Source organism: Doryrhamphus excisus, chromosome 1, assembly GCF_030265055.1.
Source record: "Doryrhamphus excisus isolate RoL2022-K1 chromosome 1, RoL_Dexc_1.0, whole genome shotgun sequence".
Lineage (NCBI taxonomy): Eukaryota > Metazoa > Chordata > Actinopteri > Syngnathiformes > Syngnathidae > Doryrhamphus > Doryrhamphus excisus.
Window position 1 is genome coordinate 25,262,352 of NC_080466.1, and position 21,790 is coordinate 25,284,141.

At 42.4% G+C, this 21,790-nt stretch overlaps 1 protein-coding gene across 2 annotated transcripts; it reads right to left on the minus strand.

Annotated features, from left to right (window-relative positions):
• Positions 1–826: 826 nt before the first annotated feature.
• slc35f1 (solute carrier family 35 member F1) lies at positions 827–21,393 on the minus strand. 2 transcript variants are annotated; one of them, XM_058091739.1, is made up of 8 exons: positions 21,135–21,393; positions 14,834–15,009; positions 11,664–11,791; positions 10,361–10,520; positions 8,791–8,947; positions 1,955–2,007; positions 1,728–1,882; positions 827–1,626 (listed from the first exon to the last, which is right to left on the minus strand). In XM_058091739.1, the coding sequence occupies exons 1-8, from the start codon at positions 21,233–21,235 to the stop codon at positions 1,393–1,395; spliced, it is 1,164 nt and encodes a 387-aa protein (XP_057947722.1). In that variant the 5' UTR covers positions 21,236–21,393; the 3' UTR covers positions 827–1,392. The 2 variants fall into 2 exon arrangements, with proteins under 2 accessions (XP_057947722.1, XP_057947724.1); XM_058091741.1 differs by having other exon boundaries at positions 14,839–15,009; positions 21,135–21,303.
• Positions 21,394–21,790: the final 397 nt, after the last annotated feature.

A 21,790-nucleotide genomic window follows, 5' to 3' on the forward strand; every position in this document is an offset into this window, starting at 1 on the left:
TTTGAATCACACACGTCTGCTTCCTTGTTGCCGGAATGGGACGTTTTGCAAAGCCCAACTACGTCAATTTCATCTCAATTTATAGAATTTTATTTACAAAAAGCCCACCAAAATCAGTGACGAAAAGGTGACGCAGAAAGAACAACTCGTCCACCCAAAAAAACGTTAAAAGTACATAAAAATGATTCATTATTGAACATTTAAACCTTGAAGCTCCTTCAAAAATGCCACTTTTTACCCTGAGGTCCCAAAATAGTCCCTCATAAAATGCAAATACTTTTTTGTCTTAATCATCTTTAACAACTCCAGGTCAGGTTTTTTTTATTATTATTATTTAACACTTATTTATTATTATTTAACACTTATTTAACACTTTATTTATAATATTTATAAAATGTACTTTAATTATAGTACACACTTTTTGTTTTAGAAGGGCACCTGATTTTCTTTAGAGGGAAAAAACCCCACCAAAATAGACTATATTTTCCTAAAATATTTGACTACATAAATAATAATATGAATAGAATATTCAATATTTAAAATTTTTCCAGTACAGTAGATCATTGCTATTTGTGGGGTTACATCCCACGACCACGAGCTAATAACTGGCTAAAAAATGGACGCACTCATAAAGCCCTAATAATGGCCCTCAAATGTGCAGCTGTCTTTACTACTGGAATATAAATATTGAGTGAATGTACTTGACAGACAGTGTTGGATCCGTAGCTGCAGTAGCCTGACATCTGACCCCTGACATCACTTCCTGTGCAACACCAGTAAATATTTACAGCAACACACACAAGCACGAGTCTTATTTATGCTTTAATGTTTCATTTTGTTATTTGTTGCTTAGTCATTTCCTGTCTAGATGGCTATAATAATATAAAGAAAAACATATTTAGCATAGAAGGTTCTAACAGAAAACTCCAAAAATATTATTCCACTTATAAATAAGGAATCCTACTTTGCAGAAATTCACTTATCACAGTCTGGTCCAGAACCAATTCATCAATAAACAAGGGATTACTGTATATATATTTTACATTATTTTTCTCTCGTACAGTAAAGCTAGCATAAAAATGATGTACAAATGTACAAATCAGTAGGGGATGAAAATACTTGTTTCCCCCGAAGTATACATTCATCATTTACAATCACTGCAGTATGCTAGTCTTACTTTATAACGTTCAGTCACTTCATTTTTAGGTACATGTTGTCATGGCAACTTGGACACTGACATGTAAATCTCACCCGTGGTTTCAGCCAAATCTATACATGGAATCTCCATGGAGTCATCACAGTTTTACCTGCTCAACAGAGTGGATACAGTTCTTTGTACAAACCTTTCAGTGAAAACAGCACGAAGCTCTCAACAGTAAAAAAGAGATCATTTTAAATGACACGTAAACTGGGCTCCTCCCCTGACTCGGGAGTTAGGCTGGTGTAGGTTACAGAAGGTTCCAGGACTCCATGACTAGGCTGGAGTGGGTCACTGGCTGACAGGTTGATGGTGTTCCTGAACTGCTTGTAGACACGAGGGTCCTGGACCATATACGTGGATGCAGAGGAATAAACCACAAGGCCCAAAATGATGATGGAGAATGATAACAAATAGAGGCAAGAGAACTGCAACACACAAGCAGAGCAGATGTTTGACATTTGACTAACCCCAACACCAAAATCTAGTCTTTTCTCATTCTTCAGACCGTTCCTGAGTTGGAAGATACCTTGTAATGGAAGAGGAAGAGGCCACAGAAGAGGCTGTACAGGTCAGCTGTGAGCAAAGAGAGGCTGACCGAGGTGGCACTTGTTCTCTTCATCACCAGCGGCATGAAGCTGTAGAGGCTGAACATGAAGACACTGAAGCCCACGTACAGGAGACCTGCACAAAACCAAAGGGAGTTGATTTATTTGCACAATTAGACATAACGTTACGATGCACACACCACCTCACCTAACTGCCAGTCCCATGGAACCTTCAGTAACTCCTTGTGTTCCATTATAGCCCTGCAACCACAAAAAAACAACCATCATCCATTCATACATTCAGTTGTGCTGAATCTTCATCAAATCCAATCCACTTTATTTACATAGCACATTTTATAAACCAAAGAGTTTCCAAAGTGCTGCACAGACTAGTGAAATAAAAAGTACAAATTTCATTTCATTTTCTACCGCTTTTCCTCATGAGGGTCGCGGGGGTTGCTGGAGCCTATCCCAGCTGTCTTCGGGTGAGAGGTGGGGTACACCCTGGACTGGTCGCCAGCCAACTCACATTCATACCTATGGCCAATTTGGAGTGGCCAATTAACCTAGTATGTTTTTGGAATGTGGGAGGAAACCGGAGTACCGGGAGAAAACCCACACATGCACGGGGAGAACATGCAAACTCCACACAGAGATGGAAAAAGTAAAAATAAAATTGAATTTTACAAATTGAATTTCATCCAAAACTAAAAGATCAAATAGAAATAAAATAGTAAAATAGATATTAAAGTATTAAAAACAAGAAGCAAAGCAAAAAAAGTATAACAAAAAAACAATTAAAATAAAAATAAAGAACTAAAAGACACAGGACCATACCACTCACTCCAAGTTAAAAGCCAGAGAATAAAAGTGGGTTTTAAGACGAGACTTAAAACTTTCGATGTTGGGGGGCCTTTTTTACTTGGGAGAGGAGAGAGTTCCATAGCTTGGGGCCAACCACAGAAAAGGCTCGGTCTCCCCTGGTCTTAAGTCTCGTCTTGGGCACCACAAGTTGGAGCTGGCCCTCGGAGCTCAGTGACCGTGCTGGAGAGTAAATTTGGATGAGGTCCGAGATGTATTTGAGGTCCGAGATGTATTTAACGCCTTAAAAACAAACAATAACATCTTAAAATCAATCCTAAAGCGAACAGTGCATGCATGTCATTTGCACTGACTTTGCATATCAACATATAACATTAACATATAACATATAGCATGTCCCATCATGAAACATGAGAGGTGCAATGAAATTGGGGTCATGATCCCATATCAGCACAAAAAGCAGGCTTGATTACCGCAACGCACTTCTCATCAATCAGGATCCCTACCAAGCGCCTCAAAAAGCTCCAGTACATCCAGAACAGCGCTGCTATGATCCTGATGAGAGTGCGGAAGCGAGAACATCACCCCCCCCCCCTTTCTCAAAACACTCCACTGGCTTCCCATTGTTTCCCCTTCTGACCCATCAGTGCATCCATGGCAACGCCCCCCTACCTCAAGGAACTAGTTTCCCTTCAACCGTCAACACGCAACCTCCGCTCCTCAAACGCCTACCTTCCTAAATTGGTCCAAACCTCAGAGCACCACAGTCTGCTGACACTTTTACAAGAGGACTTAAAACCAAGCTTTTTAGTCAAGCTTTTTCTTAGATGCTTGGTTTATTTGCCCCCATCTTTTTAATACTGCCGGTTTTATATTGCCCTCACATTTTTAAAACTTGTGTTTTCTTTTTTTATTGTTTTTTCCCGTGAAGCACTTTATGATTCTGAAGAAAGGAAAGTGCATTATAAATTAATCCATTATGATTATTATTTTGATGAAAAAGAGTATGGGATTATATCAGCTTGCATGTAAAAGATTGTCAGTCCAAGACTCCACTCCAGCCCTTTAATCCATTAGCACCAGACACAGGCCACGTGATCCGTCCCACAGCATGTTCATCCCATGTTTACCAGGAATGGGAATGATGTTGGCCACAAAGTAATATTTTCATAGTGCCCAAAAAGCTTTGTAATGACCTGCCAGGCATTGACGTTGCGTTCAGGACACAGACAGCCGTACCCACGTACGTATATTATAACTAGGGCCGCAACGATTATTCAAATACCTCCATTACAAAAAATATTGAATTTTTTCACAGAATCGCTCACGTCACCAATGCACGTACGTCACCCACGCAGACAACAAAAAAGGAAGCAGGTGTTTAAAGACGCAGAGTGATTGAAAGCGACAAAACAATTAAAGAGGAAAACAAAGACCACGGTGTGTAGTTATTACACGCTAACGATGGATCTGCGCGATCGATCGATAGCGCTGCGCCCGAGATGGATCCATCGTTAGCGCACAAATCGATTGATTTCTGCGCTCACGATGGATATAACTGCCTTGCGCTGGAGACCGATGCTTTGACACTGCACTGACGATATAATGACAATGGTTGATCTGCTAATTACATACAATGACAGGGTTAGGGTTAGGGTTAGGGGTTAAGTTAGGGGGGTTAGGGTTACGGGGGTTAGGTTAGGGGGTTAGGGTTAGGCGGGAGGGCTTGAGCCCGTCCCCTGACTGGGGCAGGAGGAGCACGCTCCATCCCCCGGTAGTTCCTGCCACCCCAGTCCCCCTGTGGTTGACGGCGGGGTTAGGGGTTAGGTTAGGGGGGTTAGGGTTAGGGGGTTAGGCGGGAGGGCTTGAGCCCGTCCCCTGACTGGGGCAGGAGGAGCACGCTCCATCCCCCGGTAGTTCCTGCCACCCCAGTCCCCCTGTGGTTGACGGCGGGGTTAGGGGTTAGGTTAGGGGGGTTAGGGTTAGGGGGTTAGGCGGGAGGGCTTGAGCCCGTCCCCTGACTGGGGCAGGAGGAGCACGCTCCATCCCCCGGTAGTTCCTGCCACCCCGGTCCCCCTGTGGTTGACGGAGGGGTTTGGGTTATCGGTTAGGGTTAGGGTTAGGTTAGGGGGGTTCGAAGGTTAGGGTTAGGCGGGAGGGCTTGAGCCCGTCCCAACTGGGGCATCCCCCGGTAGTTCCTGCCACCCCGGTCCTCCTGTGGTTGACGGAGGAGTTAGGGTTAGGGTTAGGGTTAGGGTTAGGGTTAGGGTTAGGGTTAGGGTTAGGGGTTAGGGTTCACACTCCCCCCGCCGAGAACGGTAACAAAGTGAACTGCTTGACAATTAAACAAAGATTTGAAATTTGCATGCATCGACTTCTTGTTGATTCAGGGTTGGGGTTAGGGTTATGGGTTATGGGTTATGGGTTATGGGTTATGGGTTATGGGTTATGGGTTATGGGTTATGTGTTATGGGTTATGGGGGTTAGGGTTAGGTGGGAGGGCTTGAGCTCGTTAGGGTTAGGGGGTTAGGGTTAAAGTTAGAGGTTAGGGGTTAGGGTTAAGGGTTAGGGTTACGGGTTGGGGTTAGGGGGTTAGGGGGTTAGGGTTTGGCGGGAGGGCTTGAGCTCGTTAGGGTTAGGGGGTTAGGGTTATGGGTTAGGGGTTAGGGTTAGGGTCAGGGTCAGGGTTAGGGTTCGGGTTCGGGTTCGGGTTCGGGTTCGGGTTCGGGTTCGGGTTCGGGTTCGGCTTAGGGCTTAGGGCTTAGGGCTTAGGGTTAGGGGTTAGGGGTTAGGGGTTAGGGTTAGCCGGGAGGGCTTGAGCCCGTTAGGGTTAGGGTTAGGGCTAGGCTTAGGGGTTATCGATGGTGATGGTCGATCGCAGAAATCGATCGATTTGTGCGCTAACGATGGATCCATCTCGGGCGCAGCGCTATCAATCGATCGCGCAGATCCATCGTTAGCGCATAACATATTCATTGGAACGCGGCACTTACACGCCACAATAGCAGTCCCCTCCTGATTCGCTGTCGCCGTCCGTGACTTGTCCGTGTTGTGGTGTCCCCTTTTTTAGGGGGGTCTGCATGTTTGTCATGCTGCTGTTTTACGGCTTCTTGACACAGCATTCTTTGCAAATGACGGACGTTTTGTCAAGCTTTCCACCGTTGAGAATCCGTAGTGTTTCCAAACATACCATTTAAACGTTGCGGGGGGGGTTAAATATAGAAACTTCCTCGCTGCTGCTTGCTACGAACGTCCATGCTGTTTTACTAGTAGTTGGATGTGCCTCACGGCTTCCGTCCGTATTCAATACAAAAGGCCAAATAATGATGGTGCATTCATGGCACCTGGGGAACAGCATATTGAGCGAAGATGAACATTAATAAAACGGCACTTGCATCGGATTTTACAGATACCCACACACGCATTGAGATGAATCCCGTCAATAGCATCCATACCCAGTGAATAAACCGATGCACTCGCATCACACGCATGGGCATCGATGTATCGATTAATATGGATTATTTTCCACAACCTTAGTCACTCTGTGTCAGTAATGTTACTGTATTGTTGGGTGAGTCAATGGTTCGATACTGATACTGATTGGGTATGGAACTAGTTTGCCACCATAAACGAGGGATTACCGTATTTACTCCATTCAGGGACACACAAGGAAGCTGAATGCAAGAAAGCAAACACACCTCAATTTGGTGGTTAACAACTTGCAACACCAATGTGCTTGAATTCCGAAAATTATGGTGCATTCATGGCACCTGGGGAACAGGGTTGAAGATATGGGGTGAAGTTTAACATAACATAATAGAACATACTAACATAATAAAACAGCGCTTGCATCCGATTTCACCGATACCCACAAACGCATCGAGATGAATCCATATTTCACCCTTAATTTGAAGCCATTATGTTGTGTAGGATGTGTGGAAAAGTTACCTGGTTGTTTGCGCCATGGACTCCATGACAGGGCTCTACATTAAAACCAAAAATGACTTGCCCATGGGGAATCCTTAAGGTGAGAACTACTTGCCCGAACTTGCCCCATGTAAAATGAAAAGACTGCCATAATGATATCATCTCATTTACTACATACTACCTTACACATCGCAGTCGTAGTAAGCAGTGATGTTTATAAGTTGTGCACCACCATGAAACATTATTGAATACACATTTGTGTACTAGTAAAGTGTTTTTAATCCAGAAAAAAATGCTGAATGGTCAAACAATAATTTGTGAAGCAAAGCTGATAAAAATCCACAGAGAAATGGAAGCGCTAGATTTTGTAGCTTGTGCAAAATCAGCACTTGGTATTGGATCTAATGGGTGGTGTTTCATTGTGACCACTTCAAATTGTCACAGCAATGTGATTCACTCACCTGTGCCATCATTTGATTTGCTGCCGCTAATAAAATACTTGTTTAGGAGGCACTGCTTCATCACTTTTTGCTCTTTTCCTTCACAAGTTGTTGAAGAATTAGACCATGTTGGCAGGGACGCCATGATAGATGTTTTCCTAGTCAAACCATCGCTGATTGGTTGATCATGAACAAGAACGGGTGTGGGTAAAACGCGGACTGTGGACTACGGACCGCGGTCTGAATAAACGATTCTGATTGGTCCATTTCAAGATTTGCAAGGATTGGTTTGCAAACTACCACCGGCATTACACAGTCCGTGTTTTACCAACACCCAACAAGAACCGCTTTTAAAAAAAACTCTTGGCAGTATGGCATGCCAAAGTGCACTTGCCCCACGGGAATATCACTGATTGGATTTACTTGCCCCAATTTGGTTTTAACTTGCCCCGGGCCATCGGTACATCGTTATTGTCGAGCCCTGCATGAACAGAAATGTATTTTTTTCATTGACTTGTGAATTTATTATTGCATGACTAAATGACTAGTGGTGTCATTGGCTGAAGTTTTTATTGTGTTGATTTGTTAATTTGGGCTGTTATTTGTTTTTAAATAATTGTCTTTTTATTGTATCTTTAATGGTTGCTAAACTGGACGCGAACTAGTCGTCAAATATCACTTCTCCCTCCCAACTGTTGTGCTGGATCGTAGCGCCTGCACATTTTCATATTTGTCAGCATCTGGCCACTAATATAATGTTGCTGAAACATTTATTAGCCATGACGTCTATAGCCTGTAATATGTATTTAATGTAAGTGTGACATCATTATTCTTGCTACTCCTACAATAAAATACATACTAAAGTCATACGGGAGGCACTTGCCTGTCTTGTAAGTCAAGCCTCAGAAATCTTGGAGTAATTTTTGACAAGGAAATGTCATTACAGCACCACTCAAAGCAGCTCACTCGGAATTGTTTCTTTCAGCTAAGAAAAATCTCGAAACTTCGAACAATGGTATCTAAAGGTGAGCTCGAGATGATAATCCATGCCTTTGTGTCTTCTCGTTTAGACTACTGCAATCGTTTGTTTTCTTGTCTAAACAAAAAAGAGTTGTCTCGTCTGCAACAGGTTCAAAATTCTGCTGCGCGGTTATTGACTCGATGCAACAGAAGGGCTCACATCAGGCCGATTCTGAAAGCTCTCCATTGGCTCCCTGTCTCATTCCGTGTGAATTTTAAAATCCTGGTGCTCACTTTTAGAGCCTTGCAAGGCCAGGCCCCTGTCTACATACGAGACTTTTGCGTCCCTATACCCCCTCTCGGAGGCTGAGATCGTTAGATCAAAATTTACTCATGGTCCCTCGTAGTCGTTTAGGACCCGAGGAGACCTATCTTTTCAGGTTGTTGCGCCAAGGCTCTGGAATGACCTTCCACCCTCCCTACGTTCGCTTGACTCTGTCGATACATTTGAGAGTAACCTTAAAACTCACTTGTTTTTGCAGGCATACCCAGCTCAGTAGATTTGGGGTACTATGACCATCATATATTTATGTCTATTTTATTGTATACTGTTTTTATGTACTGTTTTATGTCTATTTTTATTGTACATTGTTTTATTGTATTTTTTATGTGTATTTTAACTCTGTGTTTTGCCTTTTGTGAAGCACTTTGTGACTTCTGTCTGAGAAAGGTGCTATATAAATAAAACTTACTTACTTACTAAACTTACTTACTTGCGGTACTTGCGTCATCTTAAAGAGGTGAGGGTGTGCGTGGGTTACAGGTTAAGACAATGGATGGACGGATGGATGGCTATACTAAGCTTTAATCAGGTTTATTAATCGCAATGACTCACAGTTGGATGCCGCAGAAAAATGATCCAAAGAGACCCATCATGCCCAGGAACTCCACCCGACTCATATTCTTCACGATGAACTCCTCACAGACATTGGAGATTCCGTACAAGGTTGCTCCCCCCAAAACTAGAAGATTTCCAAAGAGATTTGGCTCACCTGGAACGAGCAGGACAACCATAGTCACATGCAGAATATACATATATACTGTATATATATTATACATAAATATGTAGTACTTCTTGGTTACACATGCAGAATATACACACATAAACATGTAGTACTTCTTGGGTTAGATAAGCACAATATACAATATATAATATATTGAAACATATAATATGTACGGTAAACTACTTTTTTCTTCAACTTTGAACAGCAATGAGGCTAATTTATGACTACGTTAAAATCTTGTGACCTCTCCTTTATTTCAGAACTCTAACTATTTAAATATTGTGCTGCTCGTGAGTCATTGAGGTAACGGCAGCGCTTCGGCAGGAGCCAATCACAAGCTAACCCATCAGAAATCGCTTACGGACATTATAGTGGATATAATAGCATAAATATATAACAGTCTGACTCACTGTGTCATCTTACTAAAAACTCATCACACAGCAGCTTAACACTCAACAGATATACTTGAGAAATATACCAACATGTACCAATATGAGTTTAAAAAAAAAAAAACATTTTCCCATGACACATTTTTCTGATCACCACATTCATTGGGGCACTGCAATTATGTCAGCCTCCTTCTGGGCTCTGGGCTCTCTGGCTCGCTCTGGTGGACAGAAGCAGCATTGCAGCACCATCCATCCCTTTTCTATGCTGCTAGTCCTTCAATTAAATGCTTGGTACAGACAAAGTGCATCATGGGAATTTTTTTTTTTTACCTACCTTATTACCATAATATTTTCACTTTATTCCTATAACAGTTTTTCCCCAACCTTCCATTAATCCATCCATTTTCTATGCCACTTATCCTCACTAGGGTAACTTCGGGCATGAGGCGTGGTCCACGCTGGACTGGTGACCAGCCAATCACAGGGCACATATAGACAAACAACCATTCACACTCACATTCATAGCTATGGACAATTTGGAGTGGCCAATTAACCTAGCATGCATGTTAGGGGTGTAGAGGTGACTATAGGTTATTAATAATAACCTCTAATGATGTTAAAAACGTATATTGATGGACGTAAAAATGTTTTCTATGCTGTAAATATGACAACATTCCATTTATAAATAAGGAATCCTACAGGCGCCTGCGTGTGTACATATCATACACACCGTGTCAGAGAAGCAACCAACAATTAGCAGTCATGGTTGGAACGCTAGCGCCACCATTGCAGTACCTAGCCAAGACAGACAGCACTGCACTTTTTGCAGTACTTTTCAGTGTGAGACTTTTCAATATAGAGACAGCACATGTGAGTCAGATGACCTTCAGGACTGTTTGACCTCAGAAGAAGTCTACATTTTTCTCCATGAAGTAATAGTATACATTAAATAACTTCACTGAAAGGCAAAGCAAAGAAGACTAAGTAAGTTACCAGTCAGTATGATACTTACCGAAGCCCTGCTGGCGGCCAAGCAGGATATCGGTCCCCACCATGCAGCCCACCCCCAGCAGACACAGCAACGTCCCCACAATGTGCACAGCCTTGTACCTCACTAACAGAAAGAACCAGGATAGCAGCAAGACCACTGGGACCACAAAGCAGTCTAACAGCTGAGAGTAGACAAACAGACAAGAAATAAATCAAGGAATTAAAATTAAATCATAACATTCATAAGATTGTTGATTTTGTACGTCTTCCCAATATTATTTTAAAGCCCTCAGTCAGGGTTGAGCACGTGGCATGACATCAACCCTTGTTGGCTACTGGTCTTGCTAGCGTCGTTTGAATGGTAATTAAAGAGAGAAAGAGGGTGTGCAACACTCATTTTTATTGCAAATGCTGATCTGAAATCAGACAAGAAGGTGTTTTTGTAGGAGGGCTGTCAACTAGGGATCGACCGATATATATTTTTTGGGGGCCGATGCCGATACTGATTTTTTTTCCATCACCCTCAGCCGATGGCCAATTTTGCTTGGGCCGATATTTGTGGCCGATACTGCTTTTCATTCATTCATTCATTTTCTACCGCTTTTTCCTCACAAGGGTCGCGGGGGGAGCTGGAGCCTATCCCAGCTGTCTTTGGGCAAGAGGCGGGGTACACCCTGGACTGGTGGCCAGCCAATCACAGGGCACATATAGACAAACAACCATTCACACTCCCATTCATACCTATGGACAATTTGGAGTGGCCAATTAACCTAGCATGTTTTTGGAATGTGGGAGGAAACCGGAGTACCCGGAGAAAACCCACGCATGCACGAGGAGAACATGCAAACTCCACACAGAGATGCCCGAGGGTGGAATTGAACCCTGGTCTCCTAGCTGTGAGGTCTGCGTGCTAACCACTAGACCGCCGTGCCGCCCCGATACTGCTTTTGATCCCTCAATTTACATGAAAAAATGACCATGATAACAAATATTACAGGTCTCAAGTTGAAACAAATATTTATTGAAATGTAAACACTGAACACAGTAGGATTCAGCTTTCTTAAGCACACATTTAAACGGCATTATCGCCCCAGGGAACATGGAATTATGGGATGATAGATTATGGCAGTTAAGAATCACCGATGACCTTTCAGGAACAAATGATGCTATGCACATGCTAACAGGGTACATCTGAGATCAAAACAAAAGAAATGGAAGAGAATGATGTGATGTGGATGGTGCCTGAATAGAGGAACTTGCTGCAATCAAAGGCTGTTGAAGTGGAAAAGCAAATAGAAAGCAGCATGTGACAAGAAAGGGAATACCTGAACACTGGACAGTGTGGTGTATTGGTAAGCTTTTAGCATCAGGTAGTTGGCCTCAATGTCGATGAAGCCAAGAATCATATACTTCCACCAGCGCTGCTTCAAGATAGCCAACAAGTTGCCTTCACCTGGAGGAACCAGCGGGAAAACAAAGTAGAAGACATATTCCATCAACATTCTTTTTGATTTCACAATCATGAGCGTTGACTTGGATTGGTTAGGCTGCGAGAGTACGACATCTTTTTTCTTTTCACAGTATATCCTTCCTCTTGTGTTAGCTTTCTGGTATCACCTCTTATGTTAACGGGTCAGTTTTGACCCATGTATTAAATCAGCTGTAAAATTAGCTTCTAATCGCTTGGTTACCTTCTTAGGCTTCTTCATCCATGAAAATGTTGGTTTTAATACTTTTGGTGTGGGCATGTAGGACATTTTTTGTCACTATACCGCTTGATTTCAATTTCCAAAAATGGTCAAATGAACCTCAAAAGAATCATATTCATAAATTGAAGGTTCTTTTGTTACCTGTCTATAAAACATATAGATATTGAACAGCTTCACCACCAGCAACCTCATCTGACTCACATCATCTGTGTCTTCTGGATCATACTCCACGTTGTCCTCCTGATCATCTCAATGGCTATGCTGGTCTGTCCTCTCCCTCATTGTCACCAAAAATTTGGTCCAGATCTTGGTTCACTGTACTTCTTGCCATTCTTTCCATGATCCAAATTGTAAATGTGAAATCAGCCATCAGTCAAATGAGGGAATTCACCTCACATGTCTGGACATTGTTTTTCTGCTGGTATACGGGAAAAGCGGTAAGCAAAAAGCTTCCATGATGAGAAGAGGAGCTGGTCGTTATTGTGTTGGCTAATTGTACACTTATGATTTTAGTTATGGCTCAAAATATTGCTTTATAATCATATTATTATTACCGGGTCGAAACCGACCCTAACAATACAGTGGTCATCATTTCAACCAGACCATTTTAAAATGTAGTAAAAATGATTTTTTTCTGGTTTTATTTTGTTGAAATAGAGTTTCCTGACAAAGTCAAAAAGCCTTGATGCAATAAACAAATGTTATGTGATTCTTTTTATGCATTCAAATGTAAAACACAAGAGGAGGGTTATGGAATTGGTCTAGTGAGTGAGACTAGGGCTGGGCAATATATCAATATTTTTAAAATATAATATTTCTTTGAAGATTTCAAAAACAAGCATAACGTTCATATCGATATAGACTAGATTTGATGAGGAGGTCTCATGTTTCAAGATGGCGCTGCTCCATATGTCCTGCTATGTTTTTAGTGTTTAATAGTGCTTTATTTATACTTTCTCACCATTTTTTGTGTCATGCCGACCCCTTAAGTGTGCAGCTATGGATGTTCATCTTGTTACATTTGTAGCTTGCGTCTCGCTCCATTGTTTACACTCGGAAGCAGCTGTTAGCTTTGAGCACCCCTTTGCTAAGCCGAGCGACCGAGATACGAAGGAGGAAAAGCTGCATAGCAAATGTTATGTATTATCTGCCTAAATAAGGCTTTTTCAAGCATGAAAATGAAGTAACATAAACATAAGACATTAGCCGTCAGTAACGTTACTGTAATGTAACACACACAAGCACCAGAGTTGATGGCCAGAAAAACAGGTATTTATTGTAGGTTTGAATAATCTCACAACAGGCACAACAATCCCTAATCCAAAATCCCTAATAAAAACGCAGGCTACTGTTGCGGTTGTAACCCACGAAAATCTAAAACTGAACTTTGGACCCCAAATATCATTTCCTGTCCGTCCACCTCCTCAGCTCCCTGAGTCCCAAAATATCTTTATAGCCACACACACCAATATGACTCTTATATGACTGATTTTCTCTTATTATGTCTCCAATATTGTAGTGTAAAGGTGACTATAGGGCTCTAACAATGTTAAAAGGCATATTTACAAGGTTGTAAAAGATCAATTGGATTAATACTATTTTTTATGGTTAAAATTCTCCCACATTCCTCCCACATTCCAAAAACACGCTAGGCGACTCCAAATTGTCCATAGGTATGAATGTGAGTGTGAATGGTCTAAGCATTATAGCATAGAGGAATAGTTGCTACAGGTTGCTAATAGCTATAACCGAGTTTTATACACACTGGTAGTCCCGCAAAACAGATTACACGTTATTGATGCTGTAGAACGCTAAAATGTGAATGCTACTTACCATTGAGAGACATCTTGAAGTAACCTCTTTTCTTGAGAAACTTCGGACTGTATAGTCTCTACTTCCGGATGGGATTCGGGATCCAACACATATGGCTGTATGTTAAAAGCGGGCATTTGAAAAAGATAAATTGCCGTTTATCAACTCCTATAAAGTTGGCGGCACAAACCGGAAGTCTTTTTATGTACTCGGCAGTGGGTAAAATCGCTGTTTATCAAGTCCTAAACAGTTAGCGGCACAAACCGGAAGTGTTTCTATGCACTTGGCAGTGTGACCAACCGCAGCAGAGTGGGCGTGCCTGGAGGCGGGCCATGGTTGTAATAAATTAAAACAGACCGTTTTCTTGGGAACCATGAAATCCAAAGAATTACAGCTGAATAGGTGCAGATTCTGGAAGAACTAGAACACTTTCTGTGCTGGTTATTGTGTGTAGCTGCTCTATAGGAGTCCACAACTCAATACAAAGGGCCAAAAAATGAGCGTAATAGGTCCCCTTTAACATTATAACCCATATAACCCTGCAAAAGTGTAAAATAACACACCTATGGTCACCTTTACACTCCTATTATTCATTGCGCAGGCCATTAGCAAGCTAACCAGTTAGCCTTGAATGTACTTCTAAACCTCACAAGCCAAAAATCTACCAGTTCCACACGGAATGGGTGGAGAACTTTTTTTTCACTCTATCATGTCGGACACGCCATGGCTGACTTCATAAGATCATGCACTGTTCAGGTAATGCAATGTAAGGAAAATTGGCGCAATGATTTTTGGCATTATTGCCACCCAGTGACCAAAATACTACACTTCAATTGTATTTCAATATGGTAGACCATAGTCGACCACCAAACAGAAATCATATATTCATTAATTTCTGAAAGAACACAATAAAGCGAGAGAGTGCTAATTGATATTGTGAGGGATGACTGTAGATGATGTGTGTATGTGTGTACCTTGCCTGACTGCCAGTGTGGTGGTGTAGACCAGGAAGAGCAGGATGTAGTTGAGAAAGCTCTGGAATACGGGTGTGTTGGCGTGGAAGTCATCAGCCAGGTACTTGCTGGTCAGGCCGATGGCACAGATCAACAGGGACAGTACTTGACCGAAGGCCAAAGTCACCAGCAGGTCTCTGCAGGGAACACGTTGCACGTTATTATTGCATTCACACAGTCAAACCTCACATTTACAACCCCCCGTTTTCGTAGGATTCATTCATTTATTCATTCATTTTCTACCGCTTTTCCTCACAAGGGTCACAGGGGTGCTGGAGCCTATCCTAGCTGTCTTGGGGCGAGAGGCGGGGTACACCCTGGACTGGTGGCCAGCCAATCACAGAGCACATATAGACAAACAACCATTCACACTCACAATCATACCTATGGACAATTTGGTAATGGTAATGGTAATGGTTTTATTTCATTTGAACATGCATCAGATTACAATTGAATGCATCCCATAATCAGTTCACAGTTCCACATGTCCAAAAGGAGTAGGAAGAAGCAAAGCTTATTAAATCCTACCCCTCCATCTGGTACTTTTACAGTCAGTAACTGTTACATTTGTTCACTTCCTGCTTTCCATAATACAGTTTAAGGTTTTTTTTGTTTGTTTGTTTTTTAATAATGCACCTCGTAACAAAGTAGGAGGTGATATGACCATACAATGACATAATGGGTACCATAGTAAGTGTCAATATAGTGATATGACAGTGGCCATAATCTGGAGTCACCAATTAACCTAGCATGTTTTTGGAATGGGGGAGGAAACCGAAGTCCCCGGAGAAAAACCATGCAATCACGGGGAGAACAAAAATGTTGCCTGTTTTTTCATACACTGTCGTGGTTGTGGTACGATTTCGCTCGTAAGTGTTGAATCTTGTAGAATGAATAAAGGTGTGGATGATACTCCCAGCATTGCTCGTTTATTCAACCATGTTGCATCACCAAATCTCAAAATACTACGGTGTCCCGTAAGGCAAACTCAAATGAGAAGAGTAGGGATAGTAGCAGAAATGCAGTTAGTTGATGGCTGCAGTGTCACAGGTAGGGAAGAGGATATTACCTTACCTTTCCATTACATTGACACACACCTACCTACCTGTACACATTGCAGGTCTACAAGCTAGAGCTATAGGAAGCATGAGGCCAATAAGAAATACAATTATAAAAGAGCTTGTGAGTTCATAACTGGCCCTTGCATTAGTATTCGAGAATGCAAAAGTCATTAAAAGACATAACTGTAACACGTCAACTAAACTCCTGCTGCTCATGTCGTAAATAACACCAACATTTTATCAGGGCATGCAAAGCAACTAAGTTTGGATACTATATAACAATATAGATAGTTCCATGCAGTTGTATATGATATTTCTTAATGAGCATGAGGAATATAAAGGAGTCCTTGGATGAACAATAATGACATTACCATTGGCTGTTTGTGTGGATGCCTGTCCCACTTTCATGTTTTTCACTGTACCACTGGAATGTGGTGAAAGCCACACATTTTTGTCATACACAAATCATCCAGAGCTGTCCTATCGAGTCTTTGAGCGGGAATTGATAATAGAGCTGTTCTGTGTCGTCAGACTCCAGCTGTCCTATCTAATTTATCAGTGCAAACCAACACTAAAGCTGTCCTATCTAGTCAGACTAGAGCTGTCCTATCTAGTTTTTGAGCACTGAGCTGACACTAGATGTATCCTATCTAGTCTTTCAGCATTAACTGACACTACAGCTACCCTATCTAGTCAGACTAGAGATGTCCTATCTAGTATTTCAGCATGAACTGATACTTAAGCTGTCCTACCTAGTCAGACTATAGCGATGTCCTAGCTAGACTTTCAGCATGAACTGATACTAGAGCTGTCCTCTCCAGTCTTTCTAAAGCTGTCCTATCTAGTCAGACTAGAGCTGTCCTATCAAATTTTTTTCTACGTCAAGAAATATTTTATTATTCACATTATAATTGATATTGACCTTGATCAATAATAAATATATTACTATGTATCAACATTTTGGGGGCGCCCAACCTGGACCACCACCCAAAATGCAATGCGCCGGACAGACCCTTATGCGGTCTCGGCTCTTGCTTTTCTTTATACGGGTCTTCTGTATCACTCTCGATCTGGCCCGTCACCTAGAACCTGTTTGCCTTGGGAGACTCTACGAGAGGATACCTGGACAACATAGCTCCTGGGATCAGTCCGGCACTCAAACCTCTCCACCACGCTAAGGTGGTGATTCACGGAGGAGACTTTGTCTAACACCTTGGAAAGAAAGGGGGGCTTAGAGACTGGTCTATTATTGGACAGAGCATTGGGGTCCAAATTGTATTTTTTTTTTAACCACTATCTGTATCTGTATCTGTATCTGGATTGTGATCTGGATCTGGACCTAATGTTGTGTCCAGTCAATGTGGCAGTGCCAACTGAAAATTACAAAATTCTTATATTGTAAGTATCAGGCCTGTTTTATGATGACTTAAAACACAAAAACATGCTAGGCCACTCCAAATTGTCCATAGGTATGAATGTGAGTGTGAATGGTTGTTTGTCTATATGTGCCCTGTGATTGGCTGGCCACCAGTCCAGGGTGTACCCTACCTCTCGCCCGAAGTCAGCTGGGATAAGCTCCAGCATACCCCCAAGACCCTAATGAGGATAAGTGGTATAGAAAATGGATGGATGTATGGATGTTTCGGTTAGAGTCAGACCTTCTGGATCGGTTTAATGACGCTAACCAAGGTTCCACTGAATTTTGATATACACAAAGTCTGGAGTACAGCCATCCCTCGTTAACAGGTTAACAGGTTAACAGCTTCCAGACCTGACCGTGATATATGAATTTCCAAGTAGGTTTTTTTAAAAGGGACCTATTATGCTTTTTCACTTTTCTGCCTTATAAATGTAGTTAGAATGTTGTATTCTAGTGTTAAACCATGCCAAAGTCCCAGATAATGAGGTTTGCACATTTGGAACTGAGGAGGTTTGGGATGGCTTAAAACGCTCGGTTTCAAAAGGCGTGGTAAAACTGTTCCTTTGTGATGTCACAGAGAGGCGGACTTCCTTATATATAAACTCTTTGATCCCCCCCAAGCTCTGCTTCCTCCACCCTCCCCCAAGCTTCTCCGCTGTTCACTTAGCAGTGACGAGCTAGCAATGCTTGTCTGTGTGGCATTATAGCATAGAGGAAGCAAGGTTGCTAATAGCTATTGCTAACACCCAAAATGCAATGCGCCGGACCCTTATGCAGTCTCGGCTCTTGCTTTTCCTTATACGGGTCTTCTGTATCACTCTCGATCTGGCCCGTCACCTAGAACCTGTTTGCCTTGGGAGACTCTACGAGAGGCATATGGATCAAGACAAAAATACATTAGAAGGAAACTAGCACTCATTTATAACAAGTGTCCGGCTCATCCCTGCTATGCAGGGAATGGGGGAACGCAACCTGAAGAAAGAGAGGCACTGATTAGCCCCAGAATATAAGGCCCAAAGGTAATAAAAACAAATTACATTTTGGTCAAATTAGGTGGGAGACAATCCAATGATTAACGGTTTTAGATCATGGGCAGCTTGTGGTAATTCTCTCAGGTAAACAAACTGCTTCAAGACAGCTGAACACACAGGAGGAACACAGGGGTCAACAGAAAAAGATGCTAAGACAGAGAACCGAATTGCTGAAACCTTGTCAGTGAAAAACCCAAGAAACTGGTCACAAATACTTGATGGAGACACCATGCCAACATTATTGCAGGGTTTCACAATACCAACAAGCACATTCAAAAGAACATCAGACACAAGGTTCGACATGAACTGAGTCTTTGCAGCCTTGACGTCGATGCTTTTTAGGTGAAAAAAGGCAGTTCAGGTTATCTGGCTGACATATCAGTTCATGTTGATAGACTAGATAGGACAGCTCTAGTATCAGTTCATGCTCAAAGACTAGCTAAGACAACTCTAGTCTGATTAGCTCTTACAGCTCTAATGTCAGTTCATGCTCAAAGACTATATAGGACAGCTCTGTTCTGACTAGACAGGCCATGTCTACAATCAGTTCATTCTGAAAGACTAGGTAGGACAGCTGTTGTATCAGTTCATGCTGAAAGACCAGATAGAAAACCTCTAGTGTCAGTTCATGTTGACTACAGCTGTCCTATCTGGTCTTTCAGCATGAACTGATACTCGATCTGTCCTATCTAGTCTTTCAGCATGAACTGATACTAGAGCTGTCCTATCTAGTCTTTCAGCATTAACTGACACGAGAGCTGTTCTATCTGCTCTCTCAGCATGAACTGATACTCGATCTGTCCTATCTAGTCTTTCAGCATGAACTGACATGAGAGCTGTTCTATCTGGTCTCTCAGCATAAACTGATACTCGATCTGTCCTATCTAGTCTTTCAGCATGAACTGACACTAGAGCTGTCCTATCTAGCTGGACTAGAGCTGTCCTATCTGGTCTTTCCTCATGAACTGACGCTAGAGCTGTCCTATCTAGCTGGACTAGAGCTGTCCTATCTGGTCTTTCCTCATGTACTGACACTAGAGCTGTCCTATCTAGCTGGACTAGAGCTGTCCTATCTGGTCTTTCCTCATGAACTGACACTAGAGCTGTCCTTGCTGGACTAAATCAAATCAAATCAACTTTATTTGTAGAGCACTTTTCCTGCAAGGACATGCAACACAAAGTGCTTTACAGAATTAAAAACAATTACCACAATTAAAAAGAAAACAATTACAAAGAAAGCCCCTCCCTCCCACCCTCCATACTAGACACACACACACACACACACGCACACCGACCCACCCACCCACACACAATCACACACAGTAGGGAGACATGGCATGGCACTGAGGATCAAGGAGCTAGAGCTGTCCTATCTGGTCTTTCCTCATGAACTGACACGAGAGGTTTTCTATCTGGTCTTTCAGCATGAACTGATACAACAGCTGTCCTACCTAGTCTTTCAGAATGAACTGATTGTAGAGAGTCTTTCAGCATGAACGAACACTGCTGTCCTATCTGGTCTTTCTGCAGGCAAAACATCTTATAAGGCAACCTCAACAGTCCATTTATGATGCATTCAATACCCTGAGAATACAATGACCTGTAAAAATGATAATATTTATTCACAGGCACGTCCTACTAAAAATGCCATCCAAGAAAGAAGACGCTGAACGCTCAGTTGTGAGATTTAGGGGTCAAGGCTCGGAGCAGCGCCACGATCTAACCCAAAATGTTAATTGATCCTTTTCAGCCATCATTTATATGCATTTGGAATTATCAAACTGTCATGTCAAACTACAATTGGTGTTACCATTATCCGCTTCCACTGCATATTGACTGCAAATGATTGAAAGAGTGACATTTGTTGAGTGTCTTGTTAGCATTTTTGCTACCGTGACACATATTTCATGTCAGGGTAAATATAAATAAGATAAGATAAAGATTCATTCATTCATTTTCTACCGCTTATCCTCACGAGGGTTGCGGGTGGTACTGGAACCTATCCCAGCTGTCTGCGGGGTACACCCCGGACTGGTGGCCAGCCAATCACAGGGCACATATAGACAAACAACCATTCACACTCACATTCATACCTATGGACAATTTGGAGTCGCCAATTATAAGATAAAGATTCATTCATTCATTTTCTACCGCTTTGTCCTCACGAGGGTCGCGGGGGTGCTGGAGCCTATCCCAGCTGTCTTCGGGCGTGAGGCGGGGTACACCCTGGACTGGTGGCCAGCCAATCACAGGGCACCTATGGACAATTTGGAGTCGCCAATTATAAGATAAATATAAATAGTGATATTTTCCTAGCTTGTTTTGAATACATTCACTGATGAAATGTAGTAACAAGGGTTCAATTATGACATTTGACACACCATTAAAGCATTCCAACTGTTACCGGGATGTAAAATGAGCTTTCATGGTAATATTCATTACATATGCTTTTGGTAATGAGCTAGCTCCGTTTTGGGGAAGCATATGCCGGGATAGTCACATGACTGTCACTCCAAAATGTTCCCTATGGATCGTTTAGGGACTTAATGAGTTTAAGTATAAAGCTGTATAAGATGTGTTAAAGGTTATGGATGGGTTAGCATGTCATGGTTTACATTAGGGACAGACAAAAGACAGGTACATGTAGCACGTGTACATCATGTACGTACATACAGTGTGTGTGTGTGTGTGTGTGTGTGTGTGTCATGTATGTGAAAGATCAGGTGTGAGTCGTCGTGTAAGGGTGTCACCTGCTGAAGATGTTCTTGAAGCGCTGGTAGATGGATGCAGGACTCTCCGTGCGTGTGGGAAGGTTCTCCACAGTAGACACGACAGACATCATCTTCATCATCAGATCATTCCTACACACGCGCACGGAAAAGACGAGGAGTGGCTCGTGGAGGAAGAAGAGGAGGAGGAAGAGGAGGAGGAAGAGCAGTGTTCCGGTTTGAACGGTTCTGATGGTGTCCTCGTGGACCACACTGCATTCTCACATGACGGTCTCAGGGAGGTAGAGGTGGGCGGATCGATCCAAATGTTGATTGTACAGATATAAAGGCAGTATCGGTATCGGATCGATACTAAAGTGATGAGACGGATATTTTTCAGTTTTCAAAAAACGATATTTTTTGTTGTGTTGTTCATTGATATTGTGTACACATACATATTCATTCATTCATTTTCTACCGCTTTTTCCTCACGAGGGTCGCAGGGTTGCTGGAGCCTATCCCAGCTGTCTTCGGGCGTGAGGCGGGGTACACCCTGGACTGGTGGCCAGCCAATCACAGGGCACATATAGACAAACAACCATTCACACTCACATTCATACCTATGGACAATTTGGAGTGGCCAATTAACCTAGCATGTTTTTGGAATGTGGGAGGAAACCGGAGTACCCGGAGAAAAC